At 41.0% G+C, this 24,448-nt stretch overlaps 1 protein-coding gene across 5 annotated transcripts in view; it reads right to left on the bottom strand.

Annotated features, from left to right (window-relative positions):
- ST7 (suppression of tumorigenicity 7) overlaps positions 1-24,448 on the bottom strand; it is a 233,057-nt gene that overhangs the window by 153,487 nt on the left and 55,122 nt on the right. Inside the window, exon 1 of one of the 5 annotated variants that reach the window (XM_073328159.2) lies at positions 8,621-8,999. The exons of the other annotated variants lie outside the window; for them this stretch is intronic. Coding sequence (XP_073184260.1) covers positions 8,621-8,642 — 22 coding nt within the window. The 5' untranslated portion in view covers positions 8,643-8,999. Of the gene's footprint in view, positions 1-8,620; positions 9,000-24,448 lie in introns of those variants that run through there. 5 annotated transcript variants of the gene reach the window in all.

Here is a 24,448-nt window from a genome sequence, read left to right as displayed (position 1 = left end):
CTAGTAGTCTCCATATAAAAGACAAATGCACTGGCAATCAGGTTCAATTAGTATAACCCAGGAGCCCAGGCAGGCAATCCACAACCAGGAACAGAACTCCCAATCAGGTACTAGGTAAAGACCTCTGAATGCCCATTTATTCTGGCACTGCTCTCTCCAATGCATAACCACTGATAGCTGCTCCTGTATATGTAATTCAGTCTCCTGAGCACTGAAGCTATATATCCCCATGGACTGGAGCAGCCCCTGGCAGTTCTGCTAGGGAGTGGTAGCTGTAATTGATTTTCAGGATAGTGTACTAAAGGCTGCATCTGTTATCCAACTTATTTTATTCATCTGACATCCCACTGAATTCCTTGCTTCCAAAAATCTTCCCTTTTTTGCCTTTGTGCTTGAGTTTTATCCATCTCACTGACTTTCCAGCTTTCCTTCTTGCGGATTTTCATAGGCTCTATTCAGTTGTTCCCTCCATCAATCTGCATAGCTCATATAATTATTAGCCATGTACTCTGTACTTAGTTAAAAAATGTTATCTATGGGTCACACTGAAGAGGACCCCTACAGCAGGGAAAATGGAGAATAACCAGTGCTGTCAAACTTGGTGCAGGTATAAGAATGCACTCTTTGATGTAGATAGCCCTTCCAGTTTGACTTTTGTTCTCCAGTCAATGTTCATGAGATTGCTAACAGTGTTCTGCTAAACTGTTCAATTGAGTTTCCTTGTGGAAGGATAGGTGCTGTACGGGAGCTTTGTAAACCACTATTTTCACTGATACCCTGCAGCATTTACATTTGCAGTAGTCATAACATACAATGGGTTATTGTAATTGCTTGTGCTCCACACTTGGCCAGCTACACGTAGTCCCTGAATTGGTCAGTAACAACATATTTCAAAGCGAAGAATTCTTACTCCCATGAAAGCAAGTGGTAGTTCTTTTCTGCCTAACATCATGACCCAGAGGCATTAGGTCCTTTGCAAAGGTGGTATAAGGGCTGCACAATATGAGAAGAGTCCCCAACGTTATCTCAGGAAACTCACAGGCTTTGTATCTCTTGCATTGCTTCTGGTTTCTTCTGCTTCAAACTGAACTGCAGACATACCTTGAGAATCACCTCAGTACCCTTCATGTGATAGTAATCTTCCCAGCTACTAGACTTCTCTCTCAAAGGGGTCACACTTACCAGGTTTTAATTTTATTCCACATTCTTGCAATCTGAGAAGCACTTTCCTTTAATTTCTCATATATTGCTCAATATCCTTGCTGTACACCAGAATGACCTCTAAAAATGGGATTCATAGATCATCTTGGAAATCACCAAATACTTGTCCATGCAATACTGGAAGGCAGATAGAGAGCATTTATCAACTCAAAGGGAATGCAAAAATCCACTCATCTTTCCTGTGGTGTTACAAATGCTTATGAGCATCTTCACTCAAACTCCTAGGGATAAGCTTTACCTTAATCAAGTACAGTAAAGCCATTCATTTTCCACTGACCTAAATTGGATTCTGGGTACAAAATGTCTATCTCTATAGTTTTGTAAATTAACTCTCTATAAATCAATATAGAGTCTCAATATCCTATGCTTTTCCGGTCCACAAATCACTGGGAGCACAATGGTTTTATCCTTTCTATCAGGAAAGGATTTCTATTATAGCTTTTGACCTTCCCAGATTGGGGTCTAGGAAATGATGTTATAACAGTAGTTCCAGTAAACTGGATGGATTTCTGCTCATTTTATGTCCATCCTCATATATTCCCTTTGTTTGATTCACAAGTGCTGTATGCTCTTCTCACAGCATTTTGTGAAAATGTCCCTTGCTGCTCCAGGGTCAAGTGAGAGAGGTCAAGCAGGGTATCCCAGCTCAGAAAAAGCAGAGGGTTTGGAAGGTTCTGTGGCTATATTATTAGCTGGATACAGAGCTACTATTAATTGTTCTGAAATTACACAAATCCCCTGTGCTTCCACTCCTGGCTCAGACAGGGTGACGCAGGCCTTGTATGTACTGCACATTCTATCTGGGTCATGCAGCTCAGAGGGACTATAATATCCTCCTGCCTGTTCTCAGGCTAAAAGATCTATCGCCCTTTTCTGCTTCTGCAGATTAAACAGACCAGAGTTTACGACTGTTTGATTCTGCGCCTAAGTACTACTCCTGCACTTTGAACATATGAAGATGGACGGGAAATGGTCCTCTTTCATTCTCTAAGTTCATAACTTCTTTTATGACATTTAAACAAATCACAGGCCGCTCCAGTAGCTATTTCCTTACAAGGAATGCTATCTGCTGACACAAATCATGTACTATGATTGGGCAAACTGAGTTGCACTTCAGGCCTTCGCTTTAAAAAAAGGAATCTTGATCCCATTCACTTCCTGCAAGTCAAGATTTTTTTCCATTCCCAGAAGTTCAACAAGTGGTCACAGTTGACGGAGGGTAATATGCTTTATCCCTTCAACCGCCTCACAGCAACCCCTGCGACTGGGCTATCTCTACCTATGAGATAGGAAGGATGGTCTAGTTAGCGAACAGGGTACTACTATCCTGGGAGCCAGGAGAGCGGGATTCAGTTCCCAGCTCAGTCACAGACTTCCCTGTGACCTTGGGCAAGTTACTCTATGCCTCAGTTCCCTGCCCATAAAACAGGGCTAATACTCACTGCCCCAGGGGGGTACTGCAAGAATCAGCAGTCATTAATCGAAGGCACTCAGATATCATTGTGAAGTGGGCCAGATAAGTACGTACATAGATCTGAGGTCACTGGAGTGGCTGGCTCCGGAATGGCACTTCTCCTGTCTTCTAGTCTCCAAAGCAGTGTTTTCTCTTCCTTGCCTGCTTCCCCTTTCTGTGGTGTGGCTGGCTCAGGATTGCTCGGGCTGCCTGCCTGCCTGACTCTGCTGGACAGCACTCATTTTCCTGAATGGGCTCTGCCTGAGCATCCCATCTTTTGCTGATGTTCCATCTCATTAAAATAAACAAGGTTCATGCACTCAAGCAAGATGCCTGACTACCTTTAGGATCTTCTATACATCTACCTATCTCAAGTCAGGCACAGTAATATGTCCAAAGAGGTTTCGCTGGGCCTCTGAACCACTCTGCTAACATGCTGATATAAACAAAAATCAGGGACATTCTTTTCTGCTTAATGGGTCCTCAAAATCTGCTACAGGGGAATAAAGCTAAGAATGTATTTTCCAGCTAAATAACTATGCGATTTTAGTGTTGGGTTTACGGACCTTACTATAACTTCCACAATCTCAGTCTCCGCATAGTACATACCATAATGAGTAATCTCTTTGTAATGTTCTGTAGTGCACTTTAATGTAGGACTGTTTCACACAGCACTATGTTGAAGTGCACGAGGGAAGCTTTAGTGCACACCAGCAGGGTCTATTTGGATCAATGAATAGAGAACATGTTAGCAGGTTTTAGAAATCACAACCCAGTAGTCCACATTACTGCTCCATGTAGACAAGCCCTTAGGATCCTGTCATAAACCATTCTTAATGATGTCTGAAGCTGCTGTAGTTGAGATAATCCCTTTCACCTGGTTCTCCAATTTTGTCTAACAACTCCGAACTCCAGAGGTAACACTGGGTATCTTAATAGCTGAATTTACCCAAGAAAGGGAGAAATCCCCAAGTCATGCTGGAAGGACCAGTCATACTCTCACACACCTAGTCTATGTGTCTCATGCCTTCATTTCCCAGGTCAGCTTTCCTGTCTCTACCCCTCTCTCTTACTTTTCCAGAGTGGAGCTGCTAGATGGGGAGCCACGATGAACTTTGCCCTCAATGGTTCAATTTGGTTCAATCTGGAACGATAACTTGCCATTATAACTTTCCCCGTCTACAAAACACTCAATGTAGCATGACCAATACGTTATAATATCACTACCACCATCAAGCAGCACCAGTACTGAAAATATGGTCTCATTCTTCCACAGCCACGCGTGGAGTCTTTTGACTCATAAAATGAAACACTGAATGAATGAATGAATACTTGAGTGAGGAATATTGAAAGTGCTCAGTTAAAAGTCACCATGTACCAACAGTTTTGTGACCACAGACACATTTCTCAGATTTATATACATTCTGGAAGATTCAGAATTTAAAGCAAGACACTAGTTTAGCCACCTGTATGGCAAATTTAATGGACTGTATTTAACTGTGTGTGAAAGGAAAGTGTGACTGCTTTGTCTCCATTTCCCTTCAGTTTCACAATACAGCTTGTTTTATTGTACAGTAAACTTGATGCCCAAATATTGTCTTTGTAAATTTTAATGAGCTCCCTTGCATTACAGCTCCAGATAGTGTACATTATATTAGCCAAAGACCAGGGAAGTAAAATACATTTTGTGAAGAGTTCCAAAGTTCATATTTGGTTATGGTCTACGGGCTGGGGTTACAAAGTTAGTGACCTATATTACCCTCTATCCACAGTGAATCTTCCACTGATGAGAATGGGAAGACTGGGTCTAGAATGTGGCCCCTGTGAAATATAACTAAGGGTCTCCCACATGAGAAGAGGGCTGAAACGGGAGGTAGTTTAAGATTCTCTTTATGAATTTTACTCCTGAACTGTTCTGCCTAGAGTGTCTGGCTTACACATGGTGCAGATCCTAGGTATTCCAGTGCCTCTATGCTGGTCCTAGGGCCTCATCATTCCATATTATCCCTCTTTTTTCCCTTACAGCACAGATTCAACTTAGGCATGTTGTCAGGGCCTCCCCTGGCTGCAGCTGCACTCAAGATGAGCCCCCCCCTCACGCCTCCAAAGGGGATGAGGGGGAGGTATTACACTGCAAGCCATGGGGGCTGCCTGCTCGCTCTCACCAAACAAACAGCTCCTCTCAGGGGAAATGTGGGGACTGCTGCTGCAAAGCCAGCTGGCCCCACTCCTTCTGCTTAGGCATGGTAATGAACCATGTGCAGAGGAGACCATCCATGTGCAGATCACAGGGGTAAGAGTGGGAGCTAATGTTTTACTCCGTAAAGTTACTGTTACATTCAGTATCCTGCAGTGGGGAAAAATTATATAGGGCAAGTTAGGGTCACTGCTATTTTTGTCCTTTCCTTATTTGTCTATTTTCAACGGTGTAACTATTTTATTTGCATGCACAAGTGTAGCTTCTGCATCTGCAAATCAGACACACTGTTGCATAGCTCTGTTATTGGAAAAGCTGTCTCTTAATAAGTCACTTAGGTTTCAGGGTTGATTGATATGCATGAGAGCTGTTCACAAATTTTCAGAGATAGTTCTGTCTATAACAGCACCACTTCATTTCATGTATAAAAAGATTCTGTTCATAGCAATAGGACTAACACCAGTATCAAAGAACATTTTGCATTCTGCAGAATCTGAAACAGTCACAGCAATACTAATAAACAAACAACCACCACCAGATAAATCCATACAGTGGGCTGGATAGGGTCACAGGATGGGAGTTTGCACCCCTGCTGTATATAATAACATGGTGCCATATGGCTGAAAACAGATAAACACAAAGCATTTGAGGCAACTAATGCGAAATAGCGAGAACAACTGCACGGAGAATACGATGCTCACATTAAAATATTTTTTAACTGTTTGCGTGGGCCGGTCGTGTGATTTTTGCTTAACACTGTACTCTTATATAACTAATAATAATAATTACATGGTTGTTTCCCATCTTTACAAGCAACATAATGAGCATAGCCTTATGTTTGTCTTTTTTTTCCTTCCTCCATGAGCAGATAAGAACATGCCTGCGTTTCTCCAATTATGCTCATATCGTCTTTTATTGAGCTGCTGACTGCTGTCAGAAATCACCGAATAGCTCACTACATTTGACTTTTAAAGCTAAAGGACAATCATATTGAATGTGGGCAGAATGAGGGTTCTAAAGCACAGAGTTTGCTTCTTATATACATATTTGTTAAAATAAAATCCTCAGTATTAAAAAAAAGAGAGAGAGAATCATGTTATCAAGATGAAATATGAAAGCTATAATTCTTAACTCTATTACCATCTATACAACTGTGATAAAAATCTTACTGTCAATGTAATGCTTTTTGGATAGCTGGCAGGGCTTGCTTCTGTATTGTTCTCAAGGTTGTGGTGCTGCTGGATTTTTTTTTTTTTTAACATGATGCAAGTATAATGAACCAAACAATATTGTTCTATCAAGATAGAAAATTCTATAGTCTGATAGCTAGACTGCTGTCACTCACTGACTTTACAATTCGGGAAGAAAAATTAAAATAAAAGGCAAAAGAGGCTTAATAGGATATTTGGTTAAATTAGACTTTTAAAAAATTGGTCTTCAGTACTTTTTTTTTTTTTTAAATTGTTCTAGGATTATACTATTCTTTGTAACAACACGACCAAGCCCATTATACAAGGCTACACTGCACGATCAACCACTGGGGATGCTTTAGGAATAATCTGAACTATCCTCCCACCATGATGCAGGGGCTCAGACTAGGTGACAGTAGCTCCTTTCCCATTCCAACCATAACAATGATGTCTCAGAGCTTCCCCTTTGTTAAAGGTCCTTGTGCCCTGATGTAGAGAAAGCCAAAGACAGAAACACAGGGGAAAAGAAAGAGATTTAAACAAAGGAAGATGATGCCTCAGAAAGAAGAGATGGATGAAAGACCCCCGCAATGCCTGACTCGATTGGCTTTAATTCTGTAAATCACCAGCTGGTGAGTGCGCTTTGGGGCACCTATGCGAGCGGGGTGGGGCAATGCACAACCCATGTTCAGCTCTGCAGCCTTCACGGAAACAACCAATTTTTAATTTTAGACAAGTAATATACGTCAGCCCTGACCGGCCGTTCTGCCAAGTAAGTGGTGGTGGTTATCCTAGCTCAAGTCACCCTTTTTCACATTGAATAATCTGGGCACCATAGAAACAAAAGCAACCACAGCTGCTGTCAGAGCAAACCAGATAGCACATGGGTGACTTTATCAAAAAGTCCTGTGGAACAGGTAATAAGCTAGTCATTTCTTATCTACTTTATAAAACAAGAGAGGCCCCTCAGAATGAATAATAGGAGTTACTACTGAATTTGCAACTATGTGGCACACATTCTCTCAAAGAAAATACCAAAACACCATGGATTTTTTTCTGTAATGTATGTTAATGTGTATATTTGCACACACAAAAATTGTGCCTCTGAATTCCTGATGTGTTGTGATTATACTCAACTAAAATATTAGGCATTTTGTTTCTATACCTGTGATTGGGATCTCCAAATAGGCATACAGCAACACTAGATAGCAAGTGTCAAAAACTGGGACCGGGTTGAGGTGTAATAGGTGCCTATATAAGACAAAGCACCAAATAGCAGGATTGTCCCTATAAAATGGGGACATCTGGTCATCCTAACAGCAACAGAAATTAAAGTCAATAATACAAGAAAAATTACTTGAAAAATGTAAGAATTCAAAGAGCAAATTCTGTTGTTTTTTTTCTTTCCTGACCTTGATCAGGGATTGTCAGAGGAGGTGGGAAGCTGCCACAGTGAATCAACAGGACCGATTAACCCTCGGAAAGAATGAAGTTCTTTAGAGCTAAGACTGCATGATCACCAGGTAGCCCAGCATGTTACCGTTCCTGATGAATGGCCAGCTGCAAACAGGGTTCTATGCTAACTACACTGGGGAAATGCACCGCACTGTATATTAAGAATAAATGAAACTCAAAATGAACTCGGGTTATTATCTACTAAATTAGATGTGCTTTTGATACACAGTATGTAGATTAATATTAAATATGTAGTATACCATGAAGCATTTTTTATTAGCCAGAAGACAATCGCTGGATACCCAGAGGTCTTTATGTAACTGCACTGTCTGTCACCAATAATAGTAGCAATCTTCCATCCGTTTTGCTAGGTTACCGATTGTCCTTTACATTGAAACACATCTAGCTTGTTTTCAGTGACATGTGTCTCCATTGCTTTTACTTTTACGCACAAGACACAGTTCCAAGTTTCCAGTTAGAAACAAACAAACAAACAAACAAATCACCCATTATTCAGAATTCTTGCCCTCCTCCCAAACTGCCCATTCAATTTTGGTTTCTCGTATTTCAAAAAAAATTTAAGAAAAAGACTCCTTTTTCAAAACACCCGCCCCCCACCCTCCCCCAAAAAAGAAAAGAAAATACAGAGAACAATTCCACCACCAGCTTTTTCCCAGGTTAAATCGTTACTCTCAGCTCTTTCTGATCTAATCCTGTAGCATCCTCTCACTCCCTCAAACATGCCGATTATCATCTGAGTAACACATTCATTACTGGTTATGCTACAATAGATCACTGAAGAATGGGATCTTATCAATTAACACGTTCAAGTGAACATGCATTTTTCTTTGCATCTTCCAACGGCCTGGATTCAGTAACACTGACAGCCCTAAACTGACTCGCTGCTGGCCTCAAGGATGCACACACAGATAGAAGTGGCAGATGCTTTCCCCCAGCATCTTTAGCCCCTTTGTAAACAGGCTAGAACCTCAGCTTTTTGCTAACAACCTACAGCAAAGGGAATGCAACTACTGTGGATGCAATGTTGATACAACAAGCTCTGTTCTAAATAGAAAAGGATGTAAGTGGGATGCATTTACTTACATGAAGATTCAGTGCCAAACATGGCTGGCCCCAGATGCTGCTATTTAAAGAAGGGAAAAGGGAAAAGAGTGAGAGATAGAGGGAGCGTGTGAGAGAAGGATGAGACTGCTACACAGCAGGGGTCATGAAGCCAGACAATGCAGTCCAAGTCAAGCTGCCAGATTCTCTTCTCCTAAGCTTCACACTGCAGACAGCTTTTCCTTGCAACCAAAGCGAAGGTCTTCTTCAGGAAGCAAAAATCAGGAGTTGCTGTTCTAAATCCAAGAGGTAAGGGAAGGTCAGTTTCTCTTCTGTCATGCAGTGAGGCAGAAATAGGTAGCAGACACCAGATACTGCAATCCACAGCCCCTGGTCTCAGTAAGACAATAGCATAGCTTATGCATACACTGGATGACGTCAGGACACTGCAAAGACTGACTGCTGTTAACCAGAGGCTCAGAGGGGGCTTGAATAGAGCAGAGCAATTCAAATGGGAATGCTGCCTTTGTCACAAAATGCAGAAGACAAAGAACCAGACATATATTTCCCTCCCTCATGAAAAAAAAACAAAAAAAAAACTACTCCATGATTTAACACAAGAATTAAAATATCTCTGTATTGAATTTACAATGATTGCCTTAACTTTGCAAATCCAAAGTGTTTTCTTGCAAGCACATCATACAGAACGAAGATTCCTGGGACAAACATCCTACCAGATATATTGCATGGTACTTACGAAAGAATGAAAAAATGTATTTCCATCAGAAATGAACTCTCAAAATTGTCTTTTCCATAGCAGAAGGATTAAACTCGGTAATTAACCTAAACTTCACATATCATTTTGATTTAAGATTGGTAATCAAGTGTTCAGTAATTTTATTAGATGCTACTGTCAGGGTATGCTGCAGCACTGATCTAACCACAACAAAGAAGTCACACACATAAAAATGAAAACCAAAAATTATGCTGCTCTTTTGCTGCAAAACTCAAGACAGCAACAAAAGGAGCAATTTTTTTTCTTCCCCTTCAACTTCACTTTATTTATTTAAAAAGTGTCCAGATTTAGGACTTCAAACCCTTCCCAATATTTAGAATTACTCCTTTCTGGAACAACTCAGCAATTTAGGAAAAAATGATAGTGTAAAAACAAACATAAACAAAGACGGAAACTGACTGTTGTTAATCTCAGTGCAGACAAGAGGCTTGCTATAGAATTCTCCGAAGCCAAGCTAAAGTGTCTGTGCTAGGGAGAGCAGTGAAGCAGTAAGTTGATGGGTTTGAGTCTAGGAGGCATGAGGGTGAAGAATGGCCATCCGGAGAGGGCAAAGGGGAGAACATTTTTAATGGCTCTCATTGAGCAAGCCCATGCAGCTGCAAACCCAGCAAAGATTGCAAAGCGTTGCCAGTGAGGAAGAGTAAAAGAAATACAAAGGCACCCGTTACATAAAGCACTTTAAAAAGATGAAAAAAAATCATTTCTGAGTGTCTGCAAATTAAATGTTACTAATCATTCCCACAGCCTAAGTATTCTCATTCTATTTGTAACATATAAAATATCACTGTGAACAGTAGGGTGTAGACAATGGGAAACAGAGGAACAATAATAATATTGGGCGCACACAGAGCCTTCCGTCAGAGAAACTCAACATGCTTAAAAATATGATGGTGCCAATTTTTGCTTTGCCACAAGCCCAGTGTATTGGGCTGTGCTGCTCCAGGAACAGGCTGGGAAGCAATTTATGATTTAGAGAGTCACAAGTTGCCTCCCAATTTCACCCTGCTCCAGGGGGAAACGTACCCTGCTCAGTCCTATCTCACGCAGCATATGGTCCCAGCCATGCCAGCGCAGCTAAACTGGCCGGCACATTGAGGGAGGTGGAGCCAAGGCTCCATCTGTTCCTTGCCCACTTGCACAGTGGCACCATTTTAACCAAGCCAGTATAGTTAAAGCAGTACAACATCCCTCATGTGGATGCAGTCATGTCATGTATAAAAGTGCTTATATTCCCTTCCCATATGGGAATAATACCAAGTGGTATAAGACACTTTTGTAGCATATAACTACATTCACACTAGAGTGGAGTCATGCCAGCATAGCTAATTTAATAAAATGATCACAGCCCTAACTGAAACCTAGGAACATAGGATGGGAAGGGACCTCCTGAGTCCAGTCTCCTACTGTTGCAGACAACCACCTTATATAATCCCCATTCATAAATTTACCAAGCTCCATCTTAAAGCCAATCAGGTTGTTCACCCCCATAACTCCTACTGGAAGGCTGTTCCAGGACCTCAATCCTCTGGTAGTTAGAAGCCTTCTCCGAATTTCCAGCCTAAATTAATTCACAGCCAGTTTATACAAAACGGGGTGTAGACTGGCCTAAATATGGATTTAGGTCCCTCACTTTAGGCACCCAAGTGTGAAAATTTTGGCTAAGTGACTGGGCCAAGTTCACAGAGGAAGTATGTGTCACACCAGAATGAGGCACAGAATTCAGATCTCCTGATTCTAAATTCAGATCTATTCCTTTCTCTTAACGTGAGCAAAATATTTTGTAATGTTGACATGTAATGGCTTTTAACAAATATTTTTGCACCCATGACCAAGGTTAATTGTTCCACACTATTACATCGGACGAAGACGCAAAACCTTAATAAGGTATCAGAGCCTTCCAATTACCTCATTTGAGCACTTGCAACACCCCTTTGAGGCCATATTCCATTGATGTACATATTATGGTTGAAATACCAACAGCCCCATATGGTATCAATGATAGTATCTCATACAATACTATTAGGTCAGATTTAGACTGATTTGGTGACTAGTAACTCTGAGTGAACTGTCTGATTAGTATGTGACAGACTGCTAAAGACCACTTCTGAAACCCTTTAACAGGTACTTATATATAAAACACTTAATGGGTTGACTCTTTCAAAAAACATTATGAGTTGTCAACTATCAGAGGGGTAGCCCTGTTTGTCTGGATCTGTAAAAGCGGCAAAGAATGGCAGAGTCCTGTGGCACCTTATAGACTAACAGACATATTGGAGCATAAGCTTTCGTGGGTGAATACCCACTATGCATCTGACGAAGTGGGTATTCACCCATGAAAGCGTATGCTCCAATATGTCTTACTCTATAAGGTACCACAGGACTCTTTGCCATTATGAGTTGTGTTCAACATTTATCGCTTTTATAGGAATGTAATCTAGTAGCCAGATTAAGCAGGTTACTGGGATTAAGAACTCCTGGTTTCTATTTCCAGTTTTGCCATTTACTCATTCTGGGTACATTATTTAAAGTTCCTGTTATAATATTTACCTGTATTCATCCGATGAAGTGAGCTGTAGCTCACGAAAGCTTATGCTCTAATAAATTTGTTAGTCTCTAAGGTGCCACAAGTACTCCTTTTCTTTTTGCGGATACAGACTAACACGGCTGCTACTCAGAAACAACTCTGACATCATAATCAAAAAGGCTGACAAAGGAGGTGCTGTTGTCATCATGAATAGGTCGGAATATGAACAACAGGCTGCTAGGCAGCTCTCCAACACCACTTTCTACAAGCCATTACCCTCTGATCCCACTGAGGGTTACCCAAAGAAACTACACCATCTGCTCAAGAAACTCCCTGAAAAAGCACAAGAACAAATCCGCACAGACACACCCCTGGAACCCTGACCAGGGGTATCCTATCTGCTACTCAAGATCCATAAACCTGGAAATCCTGGGCGCCCCATCATCTCAGGCATTGGCGCCCTGACAGCAGGATTGTCTGGCTATGTAGACTCCCTCCTCAGGCCCTACGCTACCAGCACTCCCAGCTATCTTCGAGACACCACTGACTTCCTGAGGAAACTTCAATCCATCGGTGATCTTCCTGATAACACCATCCTGGCCACTATGGATGTAGAAGCCCTCTACACCAACATTCCACACAAAGATGGACAACAAGCTGTCAGGAACACTATCCCCCATAATGTTACGGCAAACCTGGTGGCTGAACTTTGTGACTTTGTCCTTACCCATAACTATTTCACATTTGGGGACAATGTATACCTTCAAATCAGCGGCACTGCTATGGGTACCCACATGGCCCCACAGTATGCCAACATTTTTATGGCTGACTTAGAACAGTGCTTCCTCAGCTCTCGTCCCCTAATGCCCCTACTCTACTTGCACTACATTGATGACATCTTCATCATCTGGACCCATGGAAAAGAAGCCCTTGAGGAATTCCACGATGATTTCAACAATTTCCATCCCACCATCAACCTCAGCCTGGACCAGTCCACACAAGAGATCCACTTCCTGGACACTACGGTGATAATAAGCGATGGTCACATAAACACCACCCTATACCGGAAACCTACTGACCGCTATACTTACCTACATGCCTCCAGCTTTCATCCAGACCACACCACATGATCCATTGTCTACAGCCAAGCTCTACGATACAACCGCATTTGCTCCACCCCTCAGACAGAGGCAAACACCTACAAGATTTCTATCAAGCATTCTTACAAGTACAATACCCACCTGCTGAAGTGAAGAAACAGATTGACAGAGCCAGAAGAGTACCCAGAAGTTATCTACTACAGGACAGGCCCAACAAAGAAAATAACAGAACGCCACTAGCCATCACCTTCAGCCCCCAACTAAAACCTCTCCAACGCATCATCAAGGATCTACAACCTATCCTGAAGGACAACCCATCACTCTCACAGATCTTGGGAGACAGGCCAGTTCTTGCTTACAGACAGCCCCCCAACCTGAAGCAAATACTCACCAGCAACCATACACACCACACCAAAAACACTAACCCAGGAACCTATCCTTGCAACAAAGCCTGTTGCCAACTGTGTCCACATATCTATTCAGGGGACACCATCATAGGGCCTAATCACATCAGCCACACTATCAGAGGCTCGTTCACCTGCACATCTACCAATGTGATATATGCCATCATGTGCCAGCAATGCCCCTCTGCCATGTACATTGGTCAAACTGGACAGTCTCTACATAAAAGAATAAATAGACACAAATCAGACATCAAGAATTATAACATTCAAAAATCAGGTGGAGAACACTTCAGTCTCTTTGGTCACTAGATTACAGACCTAAAAGTTGCAATTCTTCAACAAAAAACTTCAAAAACAGACTCCAACGAGAGACTGCTGAATTGGAATTAATTTGCGAACTAGATACAATTAATTTAGGCTTGAATAAAGACTGGGAGTGGATGGGTCATTACACAAAGTAAAACTATTTCCCCTTGTTTATTTCCCCTCCTACTGTTCTTGTAAAGTGCTGGTAATGGCCCACCTTGATTATCACTACAAAAGGTGCCCCCCCCCCGGGCGCCCCGCTCTCCTGCTGGTAATACCTCACCTTTCCTGATCTCTCTTGTTACAGTGTGTATGGTAACACCCATTGTTTCATGTTCTCTGTGTATATAAAATCTCTCCACTGTATTTTCCACTGTATGCATCCGATGAAGTGAGGTGTACCTCACAAAAACTTATGCTCTAATAAATTTCGTAGTCTCTAAGGTGCCACAAGTACTCCTTTCCTGCCTTACAAAGGTGTTGTAAGGCTAAATTAATATTTGCAATGAGGTCTTGGAGTCTCAAATGAAAGCTTTTGCAATTCTTAGCACTAATCATTTGCTTCTGGTAGTGCCCACAAAGTGCTAGGTGCTGTTCAAACACTTGGTTTATTACAATATTCATTAATTTCAATAAATTTCTCCAAGAACCTATGTTAAATATGGGAGGGGGTACAGATACTTAGGATCTAAAGAGCTCTCTTTGTCACACACACATTATGTAGAGAAAGGGAAATGCTCTGCTTTCACAGCCCATCCTTAAAGAAGGATCAGCAGATATTATCTATTTCTCCAGTTATCACTACAGAAGGATAATACACCGGTACTCTTTTTTATTTTACTTTGTTTAAATCTGCATGTAACACAATTTCCCTACTCACGCTTTTAATAAACAAGTTGGATAGCAAAATATTAGTGTTTTGCAAAGTTTTTCCTTTGTTTAATTATTTTTCTCTCAAAACAGTGCAAGCAGGAAATTGTGATCTAGCTCTTTTCACCAGGGAATCAGTTCCTTTTGAGCCTAATGCTCCTTTTCCAAAGGAGAAACTGGGGGAAAGGAAAACTATTCCATAAATTCTGCAAGATTCCCCTGACATGCTCATCTCAAAAGGGGAGGGCTTTGCAGCTTTGTAGAGTGGTTCAGAAACTGACCCCATAGATTCAAGGATTCCAAGGAAAGCAGAGAACAACCCTTGGGATAACCTTTCACTCTGCCTTGCGCTGCTCATTAATTATTACTATTATTTATTTGTGTAACTGTAGTTACTCAGTCATAGGGTGCCCAGACAGCAAGTGTAAAAAATTGGGATGGGGTGGGGGGTAATAGGAGCCAATATAAGAAAAAGACCCAAAAATCAGGACTGTCCCTATAAAATCGGGACATCTGGTCACCCTACTCAGTCACGGCCAGGATCCTAAGGTACTAAGTGCTCTATGAACACAAAACAAGGAGGGATTGGAAGGAGGATAGCAAGGTAGCTTTGTGGATGTTTACAGAGTGCTCCTTCCAAGTTTGAGGTGCAGCACAGGAAAAAGCATGAAGGTGCTTGTTTAAAAATTTAACAGTGGAGGCTGGCAGTATTGGCCAACTGAAGGCTAGATTTGATGTTACGATCACAAATGAGAGAGATAGGTCGGGTGGTGACAGGCCATGAAAAACCTTGAAAGTGAATTCAAGGAGCTTATGGTTGATACAGTAAAGAAGGGGCAGCCAATGGATGATTTAAAAAAAAACAGGGGGGTGTGAAATGGTCAAACTGATCTCTACAGCAGAATTCTGAATGGATATTGGGGACAACATTTTGTTTCCGACAGTGGAGGAAGTAACTCAGGGGCCAGCCATTTTGAGACTTGATTCTAACTAACAAGGAGGGATTGGTTACAAATCTGAATGTGGAAGGTAATTTGGGTGAAAGTGATCATGACCTTCCTTCAGCTGTTCATAACTCATTTTTCTTGTCTCTCTTTTCACTATTCCTTCCTCAAAAGGGCTGACACCTTTTCCTGTGCTTTTCCCGTCTGACAGTACTTACTTACTTTCATAGCTGTTAGCACTTACGGCAATTCAGATTGATATAGATCCCACTACTACCACCATATATGTCACAATTGCAGGGTAACAGCACCTATATTCACACCTCCTGTAATCTCTTGAGGGCATCCACAGGTGTCACCATTCTTGGGCCAAGACCCACATCCCACTCCCTCCTGACCAGGAATATTAGGCTGCACAACTCCCTGGATTTACACTGTGATATCACCAGCAAGTCAGATTGCATAAAAAGACCAGTGCATGCACTTTGCTTTCTCTCCAAAGGCTATGACCAGTGTATTGCCTGCAGTTATAAGTTACAAGACAACTGCTTCTAAGCAAGCACAGTTATTCTTAAGGTACAAGCATTACAAAAGAAAAAATATAAAAACCCATAAAAGCTAACAGCTTACCAGAGGTCACCCATCAGCCTTATGGAGCCCTAGTAGGTCAAGTCTTTCTTATCCTTCCACAAGGATTGCCCCCACTCCCCAAACAGAAGGTCCTGTCCATTTGCTGAATAAGAAAGAAGGCCCTGAGACCATTTAAACTCAGGCTATTTATCCAAGAGTCTTTTCTTTGTTTGTTGGATTCTCCAGAGACCAACAAACAAGAATATGTGAGCCTCCCCAAGAGGTGGTACTTCTCGGGGGGTGGGGAGTTGAGGGGGGCGGGGTTAACAGCCTGGCTGATGTCCTTAATCACCATCCACTGTTTTTAGTTCCTGGAGGAGATGTGGTAACCCTCCCCCATGGAGTAGAACATAATCATACATAAATTATTCGTTTAAAACAGTGGACCCCAAAGATAATGCAAAGGGTTGCAATACCTGTCACAGTGGTCATTTAATTAAGCATGCAGCTGTGGATGTACCTGCACATACTGTTATCCGTGATCCATTTAAAATATGCTCTGATTCTAAAGCTTTGTTCTCAGTTTCCTATACTGAGGGAAATATCTGAATTTAATAGTTCATTTTTTAAACATTTCTTTGTATTACAAAACTATGGATACTCCCACAAGATCATTATGAGCTGAGGAATTGAATTTACAAGGTTTGTGTACAGAAGTCTCAGATCTGTGCCTGAACATGGGGTGCCCGATACCTTTGCCGTATCAGACACATAAAGACAGCCACTAAAACACACAACTAACTGTGATATTACATTTAAAAGAACAAATTATTATTACATCTTGTGATAGCACATAAGGACCCCAAACAGAGATTAGGACCTGTCATAAATATAAAGGGAAGGGTAATCACCTTTAAAATCCCTCCTGGCCAGAGGAAAAATCCTTTCACCTGTAAAGGGTTAAGAAGCTAAAGATAACCTCGCTGGCACCTGACCAAAATGACCAATGAGGAGGCAAGATACTTTTAAAAACTGGGAGGAGGGAGAAAAACAAAGGGTCTGTATCTGTCTGTGTGATGCTTTTGCCGGGGACAGAACAGGAATGGAGTCTTAGAACTTAGTAAGTAATCTAGCTAGGTATGTGTTAGATTATGATTTCTTTAAATGGCTGAGAAAATAGCTGTACTGAATAGAATGAATATTCCTGTCTGTGTGTCTTTTTTGTAACTTAAGGTATTGCCTAGAGGGATTCTCTATGTTTTGAATCTAATTACCCTGTAAGGTATTTGCCATCCTGATTTTACAGAGGTGATTCTTTTTTTACTTCTATTAAAAGTCTTCTTGTAAGAAAACTGAATGCTTTTTCATTGTTCTTAAGATCCAAGGGTTTGGGTCTGTGGTCACCTATGCAAATTGGTGAGGATTTTTACCAAACCTTCCCCAGAAAGTGGGGTGCAAGGGTTGGGAGGATTTTTGGGGGGAAAGACGTTTCCAAACAACGCTTTCCTAATAAAAATAAACCCAGATAAATGTTTGGTGGTGGCAGTGGAAGTCCAAGGGCAAAGGGTAAAATAGTTTGTACCTTGGGGAAGTTTTAACCTAAGCTGGTAAAAGTAAGCTTAGGAGGTTTTCATGCAGGTCCCCACATCTGTACCCTAGAGTTCAGGGTGGGGAAGGAACCTTGACAGGACCCAACCCTACTAAGCACTCTACAGATTGACAACACAAAGACAGCCCCTACCCCACAAAGCTCTAAAAAGTATAAATTTAAAAATATAAAAACATAAGTTAGCAAAGTGACTTAGAACAGCTTTTTTCAACCTGCTGGATACCAGGGACCAACTTGCTGCCTTCCTAAACTCTGTCAGGGAGATCTCGGGGAGCGGTGCCAGTCCACGGACCAGTAATGGAGAAACACTGACTTAGAATAGTCTATCCGATACATAAAAAGAATTAAAATAAATAATAATAATAATAAACCCACATTAATCACATTGTCTGATCCATGAACAAACTGTGTATGGTAAGAAAACTTTTTTTGTTGAGAGAGATTAAATTCAAATTAATTCTCAGTCTAAGTAAATATAAAAGGAGTATCATACCTATTAGTACAAATAGCAATGATTTCATCATATATATGGGGGGAAATGGAAACAGTTTTCTTAATCTAAGAGGGCATGCTGCTAAAATATGTATAGTGAGGTGCTTAGGGCTTTTTAAATATATTTTAAAGTCTTTCAGAGAACAAACATTTCTGTACTGCGAGAGCCTTTGTTTTCAGATGCCTCAATGCATTCCGTGTCAGACTACAGGAGACAGCCTGAAATCTTAACTGGACACCACGAGTGTGCAATCTTCCTAGCTTTTCTCATGAAAGAAGGGGTTCGCCTGGGGCTTTGGTACTGTGACCCAAACCCTGGCACTTTCCTGGGCCCCAATTCTGCAACCTGATCAGTACAGGAGACCCTTTTGTCCATATGGTCTGCTAACACCAGTGTGGGGATCCATCAGCATTGCAGAATCAAAGCCTTGTTTCTTCCCAGCGACTGTGAGTAATACAGTGCCATTTGTAATGGATTCTCTATGGTAACCTATCTCCAAGAGACTCAACAAGTCTGATGTGCCTTAATATTTGTTTCAGTTAAAGAAGATTAGTGTCATGACATTTATTTTCATTATTTACAAGACCAATATGAATAAATATGAAATAAGGGGGAGATTTCCCAAAAGCACCTAAGCAATCTAAGAGCATAAGTCTCATTGACTTTCAATAGGATCTGTGATCCTCAATCCCTTAGGTGCTTTTGAAAATCTGCCCCTTAGGGGATAGTACGGAAACCTCGGAGGATTAGTCATGCTAGGAGAAAGCATACTGACAAGGGAAAAGATAAAGATATACTTAATAAGACTCGACCCAATTTTATTTCGGAAGTACTCTAGACAACTCTCAGGAGTCCCTGGCATCTAAAAGCGGTGAAAGAAACAGAGAAAGTGCATGTTTTGGCTTTGTTTTCAGTAGCCTTCTCTCCTCAGGCCCACTAAACACCTCTTCATTTGAGTTCTGAGGACTTCCAGTTAATTGGTGGTATTTTACTAGATAAAAAATTGGATCATATAGTCACTGGCTTTTAGTGTACTCTAAACACAGTTTATTTTGATGTTGAACTTTAATTCTTTTCCCAATGAGAGAGACTGAAAACATGTAGTCACTTCACAATTTAATTAGAGAAACTCTCTTTCATTTAGATTGTTTACCACTTCAGTAGAACCTCAAAGATACAAACACCAGAGTTACAGACTGACCGGTCAACCGAAGTAAGCAATCAGGCAGCAGCGGAAACAAAAAAGAAGAAGCAAATACTGTCCAGTGCCTGTATTGCATCTTAAAGATAGGCACATCTGGGCTGCCTGTCTGTCTACCCCACCCCCCATCGCCCCCCCAGGGGAGGCAGCCACTTACAGGTAGGAGGTGAAGACGCTGAGTTTCACAGGCACAACTGGGAGCCCCTGAGCAGGCAGAGCAGGAGCAGTGCTGGGGTCTGCAGCTTGTAAGCCAGGTGCGCAGTTCCCACTCCCTGCGCCCCCAGGAAAGAAACTTCCTGAGCTCCTGCTGGAACCTGGCCTGGACCATGAGCTGCTGGAGCCCAAGCTCCTACCTGCATGCTGCACTCTGCAGGAGCAGGTCAGTTTTAAAGGACCACAGCCTGCACCCTGTGCCCACTGACACTGCAGGATCCTCACTCATCACCCTTGCAGCCAGGGGGCTAGAATCAGCTGCCTGTGCACACTCCCACTCGTCGGGCAGCCACTTACAGGTAGGAGGTAAAGACGCTGAAGTTTGCCAGTGCAGCTGTGAGCCCTCCACTCCGAGCAGTCCACCCCGAGGAGCATCCCATAACGCTTTGTTCAGAGTTATGAACAACCTCCATTCTCGAGGTTCCTTAACTCCGAGGTCCTACTGTATTACAATTAATTCTGGGACAAAGGAACAGATAAACATATGAAGAAAGAAGAGAAAAGAAAAGAATAAAAGGAGGAACACTTAGATAAATTCCATCTTTGGTTGTGGATCTTTTTTTCCCCCTCTCCTCTTTTTCATGGCCATCAAGCTAGTCAGCAGCTTTCACATGTGCTAGGAGCCACAAGTCTAGTTAGCAGTTTGGGTCTTCTCATGCTCATCCTTCCTTCAGGAACAATGCCAGGCCTTTGCAATCCTTTGTAATGTTCTTTAGTTCATAAAAAAGTTCCTGGTATGTTATTCTCAAAAAGTATAGTCTTTCTGTTTACGTGCACTGCAGACACCTTGCTTGGTGTTTTAAAGTCAAGCCTACAAGACAGCATGTAGTTAAGAATAGAAAAGGAGAAAAAATAAATGAGACCAGGAAACTAAGCAAGAGAAAGGGAAAAAAGGCAAAGACACCATTCTCCCAAAACACAGAGCAATCTTAGTATTGATTGCTTACACTGTTTAAGGGATAGCCCAGGCTGTTTACGATCTATTTGTATAGATGCCAAAAGAGTTCATGCTCTGATCAGAGACAGCGATACACAAACCATGACAACTCAGCAAAACCCTTTCACAACAGAGAAGCCCTCCCCCACTCTTTGAAGTCTCCCCTTTCTTGCTTAACATGAATTTAAACAGGGCAGACATATATCCCTTTAATCACAGCAGGCCATAGGGATTTACAGCCCCTCTGATACAAATTATTTGTTTGCTTAAAGCTATCTCATCAACTAGCAGAACAGGTATCCATTTATAGCAGGTCATGTGCATCTGGAGAGTCATCACAATCAGATTATGGGGCTATTATACTTTTGCCCTATAAACAGCATCCCTTTCTGTGTCTTTCTGATGGCACTCTGTAATAAGTTTCAGTCCCCAGTTAGTTAAAGACACTGTTTAATATCACCTTGAAGCCAAATGACCCTATTTACTTACTTTAGCCGTCTGGCTATAATTGAGCAGCATTTGATACTATTTGACCATGGCTGAATATGATTTGGCGACGGGCTTGGTCCAAAACAAAGCCCAAGCATCAGTGGTCATTCACTATTTCTACATCTGATTTGGACCTGCACCCACTATGTATCACCACCATTGAAAGGCAGGTAGGAAAGCCATGCTGGATATCTGCGTCGCTTGATTTCTGTATAGCCAACCTCCGAAGAAAAGATTAACACGCCCGTTCTTCTGGTTCAACAGATTTTCAATCCCATATTAAACTAATGGAAATGACAGTAAAACAACATGGAAAGTAAATATATTGTCACAAAATGGTTTAACTCTGAGAGAACCTTCAAAATATTTTTTTTCCAAATCTTCTTGAAGTAATCACAGGGATTATTATTGCACCTTCCTCTGACACATCTGGTACTGATCCGTAGTGGAGACAGAGCGTTAGGCGAGTCACATCTGATCCAGCATGGTAATGCACACGCTCCTGACTAATTTTGTCTCTACATAGTACAAATGGACTCCTGCCTTCTTGTAATCTTCTTTATGATACTTTATGTACTTTGGCTGAACTCAGAGGGGAAAGACCTGTTCAAAACTGATTATTTATAACTAGGTCTGTCAAGCAACTAAAAAAATTAATCGCTATTAATCGCACTGTTAAACAATAATAGAATACCATTTATTTAAATATTTTTGGATGTCTTCTACATTTTCAAATATATTGATTTCAATTACAACACAGAATGCAAAGTGTACAGTGCTCACTTTATTTTTGATTACAAGTATATGCACTGTAAAAAAACAAATAGTATTTTTCAATTCACCTAATTCAAGTACTGTAGTGCAATCTCTTTATCATGAAAGTTGAACTTACAAATGTAGAATTATGTACAAAAAATAACTGCATTCAAAAATTAAACAATGTAAAGCTTTAGAGCCTGTAAGTCTACCCACTCCTACTTCTTGTTCAGCCAATTGCTCAGACAAACAAGTTTGTCTACATTTGCAGGAGATAATGCTGCCTGCTTCTTGTTCACAGTGTCACCTGACAGTGGGAACAGGCATTCTCATGGCACTGTTGTAGTCAGTGTTGCAAAATTTTTATGTTTCAGATGCACTAAAGATTCAGATGTGCCTTCATGCTTCAACCACCATTCCAGGGGACATGTGTCCATGCTGATGATGGGTTCTGCTCGATGATAATCCAAAGCAGTGTAGACTGACATGTTCATTTTCATCATCTGAGTCAGATGCCACCAGCAGAAGGTTGATTTTCTTTTTTGGTGGTTCGGGTTCTGTAGTTTCTGCATCAGAGTGTTGCTCTTTTAAAACTTCTGAAAGCATGCTCCTCACCTCATCCCTCTCAGATTTTGGAAGGCGCGTCAGATTCTTAAACCTTGGGTCAAGTGCTGTAGCTATCTTTAGAAATCTCACATTGGTGCCTTCTTTGCATTTTGTCAAATCTGCTGTGAAAGTGTTCTTAAAATGAACAACATGTGCTGGGTCATCATCCGAGACTGCTATAACATGAAATATATGACAGAACGCAGGTAAACCAGAGCAGGGGACATACAATTCTCCCCCAAGCAGTTCAGTCACAAATTTAATTAACGCATTATTTTTTTTAACAAGTGTCACCAACATGGAAGCATGTCTTCTGGAATGGTGGCTGAAGCATGAAGGGCATACAAATGTTTAGCATATCTGGTATGTAAATTACTTGTAATGCCGGCTAGAAAAGTGCCATGCAAATGCCTCTTCTCATTTTCTGGTGACACTGTAAATAAGAAGAGGCCAGCATTGTCTCCTGTAAATGTAAATATAAATGTGTTTGTCTTAGCAATTGGCTGAACAAGAAGTAGGACTGAGTGGACTTGTAGGCTCTGAAGTTTTACATTGTTTTGTTTTTGAGTACAGTTATGTAACAAAAAAAATCTACATTTGTAAATTGCTCTTTCACAACAAAGAGATACAAATACTTGTATGAGGGGAATTGAAAAATACTATTTCTTTTGTTAGCATCTTTACAGCACAAATTTGTAATAAAAAATAATATATACTGATTTCAATTACAACACAGAATACAATATATATGAAAATGTAGAAGAAACATCCAAAATATTTAATAAATTTCAATTGGTATTCTATTGTTTAACAGTGCAATTAATCATGATTAATTTTTTAAACTGGATTACTTTTTTGAGTTAATTGCATGAGTTAACTGCAATTAATCGACAGCTCTACTTATAATAGGAAAGGCCCCAAATAGGAGAGCTGAGTACGTCAATAAGCAAAGTGACCATAGGTGTCCAGTTGTGAACACAAGAACTTTCCCTGATTTTTAATGTATAATTCACTGTTCAGATTCCCAGTCTAACTCCAACTAATTTCCATATGAGTCCAGTTATGACCTAACTACACAACCAAACCTTGACTCTGTATCAGAGAAGTGATTTGAGAGGCATACATGGATTTGTATTTGACTAACAAACTAACTATATTCCTCATCATGTTGCATTTCCATTTGTAGGCTTGGGTTAATGTTCATTTAAATTAGTTAACAAGGTGATGCCTTAAAAATACCAAAAATAAAGAGATATTTGTAATTTGTTTTAAACTAACATAAAAATAAGAGTAAGAGTATGGATAGTAACATCTGTTGAAAGGCAACATTAATGTTCACTGATAATGCCACTTGCTGACACACAAAATGCCACTCTGAGTGGGCACGTGCTGCATACTTGCTGGCATTTTTGCATGCAGTTGTCACAATAACTGTTGGTTTACTTGTAATATCATATTCACCCAGTAGATATCTCTGTGCTGTAGAGCTAGGTGTGGTCCCTGTAAACCTGGGAAATAATGCTGGAACTCAAGCTGTGTGGAAGACTTTTTGTCTGTATTTATAGTTGTATGTGTTGTCTAATAAAATTTTCTTGATTATGACAAATTGATTCCACAATTTGTGACAGGAGAGCATTGCCAGTTGCATCACCTCAGTACCAATATTGTTTCAGGATCCATGCTGATAGCGAAAGACCCAAATATTGGTGGACTGTTGTGTGGCTGTGGCCCAAATGATATATCATGGTTCTGCTATAGGTGGGCCATTGCCTCTAAGCAGGTGTTAGGGCTTTTCTCGCATTTGCAATACAAGTGCCTTCTAAGTCTTCATTTGACTGTGAAAGCATATCTGGAACTGCAATTTGAGAAGCAGGAGCCTCAGCAATCAAGGACACTAGTAATCAAAACACAGGCTACCATAAAGTCACAGACTACATTGCAGTAAATGGACTAGAGAAAAGTGTGTGCACATGGAAGGTGGCTAATGGAATAAGATAGTGCTATGCTGTTATTATTATTTGTATTACTATATCCTGAATAGAATGAGAACAT

The sequence above is a fragment of the Lepidochelys kempii genome, chromosome 1 (genome assembly GCF_965140285.1).
Source record: "Lepidochelys kempii isolate rLepKem1 chromosome 1, rLepKem1.hap1, whole genome shotgun sequence".
Classification (NCBI taxonomy): Eukaryota; Metazoa; Chordata; order Testudines; family Cheloniidae; genus Lepidochelys; species Lepidochelys kempii.
The sequence above is the reverse complement of the archived record's forward strand: the minus strand, read 5'-3'. Positions and strand labels throughout refer to the sequence as shown.